This window comes from Papaver somniferum, chromosome 7 (assembly GCF_003573695.1).
Source record: "Papaver somniferum cultivar HN1 chromosome 7, ASM357369v1, whole genome shotgun sequence".
NCBI classification, from domain to species: Eukaryota; Viridiplantae; Streptophyta; class Magnoliopsida; order Ranunculales; family Papaveraceae; genus Papaver; species Papaver somniferum.
The window spans coordinates 55,113,988-55,115,987 of NC_039364.1; the positions used below are offsets into that span (position 1 = coordinate 55,113,988).

Genomic DNA, 2,000 nt, shown 5'->3' on the forward strand with positions numbered 1-2,000 from the left:
CCATTAGAATTCAGGGTGTGGCTAAAAATAACAAACCCATATAACCATATTGGTGGATAGTGGTAGCACACACACCTTTGTGGACCCTGAAATTGCTAGGTACAGTGGTGCCCTTATAGAACCCACAACAATTTTCCATGCAGCTGTAGCAGATGGAAACAAACTTACTAGTGAAGCAAATTGCCCTAAATTTTCATGGAGCATGCAAGGGCACAAGTTTGAATGTGAAGCCAGAGTACTAGCCTTGGTGGGATGTGACATGTTGTTAGGAGTGGATTGGATGAAGGGTATTAGTCCTGTCAAGTTTGATTTCAAGCAGCTAATTGTAACTTTCAATAGAGGCAATGAGGAGATTGTTCTTAAAGGAAGTTCTGAAGCTCCAAAGGTGTCTATGATGACAACAAAGGCATGCCAAAAGTACCTCAAGAAGAGCAGGCATGGAGTCATGGGGCACCTTTTATCCATCACATCCAAAGAGGTACCTACTAGTACCCAGAGCCATTACAACCTATTTTAAATTCTTACAATTCAGTTTTCCAAGAGCCCAATAGTCTTCCTCCTAAAAGAGTTCATGATCATCACATACCCTTAAAACCACTCTCTACCCCTCCCAATCAGAGACCTTATAGGATCCCATATGTGCAAAAGGAAGTGGTGGAGCAACTGGTCCAAGAAATGCTCAAATCAGGAGTTATCATGCCTAGTCACAGTCCCTTCTCATCCCAAATATTGTTAGTTAAAAATAAAGATGGAAGTTGGAGGTTCTGTGTTGATTACTGAAAACTGAATGAGCTTACTATCAAGAACAAGTACCCAATTCCAGTGATAGATGAGCTGCTATATGAGTTACATGGGTCATATGTCTTCTCCAAGATTAATCTGAGAGATGGTTATCATCAGATTAGAGTTTCCCCCCAGACACTCACAAAACAACATTTAAGACTCACCAAGGGCATTATGAGTTCTTAGTCATGCCATTTGGTTTAACCAATGCACCAGCAAGCTTCCAAGCATTAATGAATGATGTCTTTAAGCCATATTTGAGAAAGTTCATATTGGTTTTCTTTGATGATATATTAGTATATATCCCTAACATGGAGACTCATGCCAAACACTTGGAACTCACTCTAGGATTACTTAAGAAGCACAGCTTATTTGCTAAAATGAGCAAAAGCTCTTTTGGGCAAAACTCATTGGAGTATCTTGGACATATCATCAGTGGAGAAGGAGTTGCTGCTGAACCCAGTAGGGTGGAATGCATGAGTAAGTGGCCCATTCCAAAGACCCTTAAGGAGCTGAGGGGATTCTTGGGATTAACTGGGTACTACAGAAAATTTGTACAAAATTATGGATTAATTGCCAAACCATTGACTGAGTTGCTGAAGAAAAACAAGTTTCAATGGAGCTCAGAAGCCACCAATGCATTTGAACTACTCAAGGAAGCTATGACATCCACTCCAGTACTCATCCTTCCTGACTTCAACAAGTCATTTGATATAGCCACAGATGCCAGTGATTTAGGAGTAGGAGCTGTGCTGATGCAGGAGAAAAGACCAATTGCCTTCTATAGCAAATGAATGGGTGCCAGATTCTTAGCCATGTCTACTTATGAGAAGGAGATGATGGCCATAGTCATGGCAGTTGGGAAATAAAAGCATTATTTAATGGGTAACAAATTCACCATTTACACAGACCATCAGAGCATCAAGTACTTCCTTGAGCAAAGGGTCAACTCACTGTTGCAACAAAAATGGCTAGCAAAATTATTGGGATATAACTATGAATTGAAGTATAAGAAAGGCTGTGATACAAGGTAGTTGATTCACTGTCAAGGGTACAGCTTCCAGAAGATGCAACCTGCAATTCTATTTCTCCACTACAACCAGCTTGGATGAAGGAAGTGCAAGAGAGTTACTCTGAAGACTATGTAGCCAAGGGACTGCTTCCAATACTAATAGTTAAGAACAACAAGTTTGGGGAGTATTCACTGGAGAAAGGGG

At 40.6% G+C, this 2,000-nt stretch overlaps 1 protein-coding gene across 1 annotated transcript; it reads left to right on the forward strand.

The window, feature by feature from the left end:
- Positions 1–1,094: 1,094 nt before the first annotated feature.
- LOC113294646 (uncharacterized mitochondrial protein AtMg00860-like) lies at positions 1,095–1,577 on the forward strand. The gene has a single exon (XM_026543031.1). It carries the CDS (start codon positions 1,095–1,097, stop codon positions 1,575–1,577), a length of 483 nt encoding a protein of 160 aa, XP_026398816.1.
- The last annotated feature ends 423 nt before the right edge of the window (positions 1,578–2,000 follow it).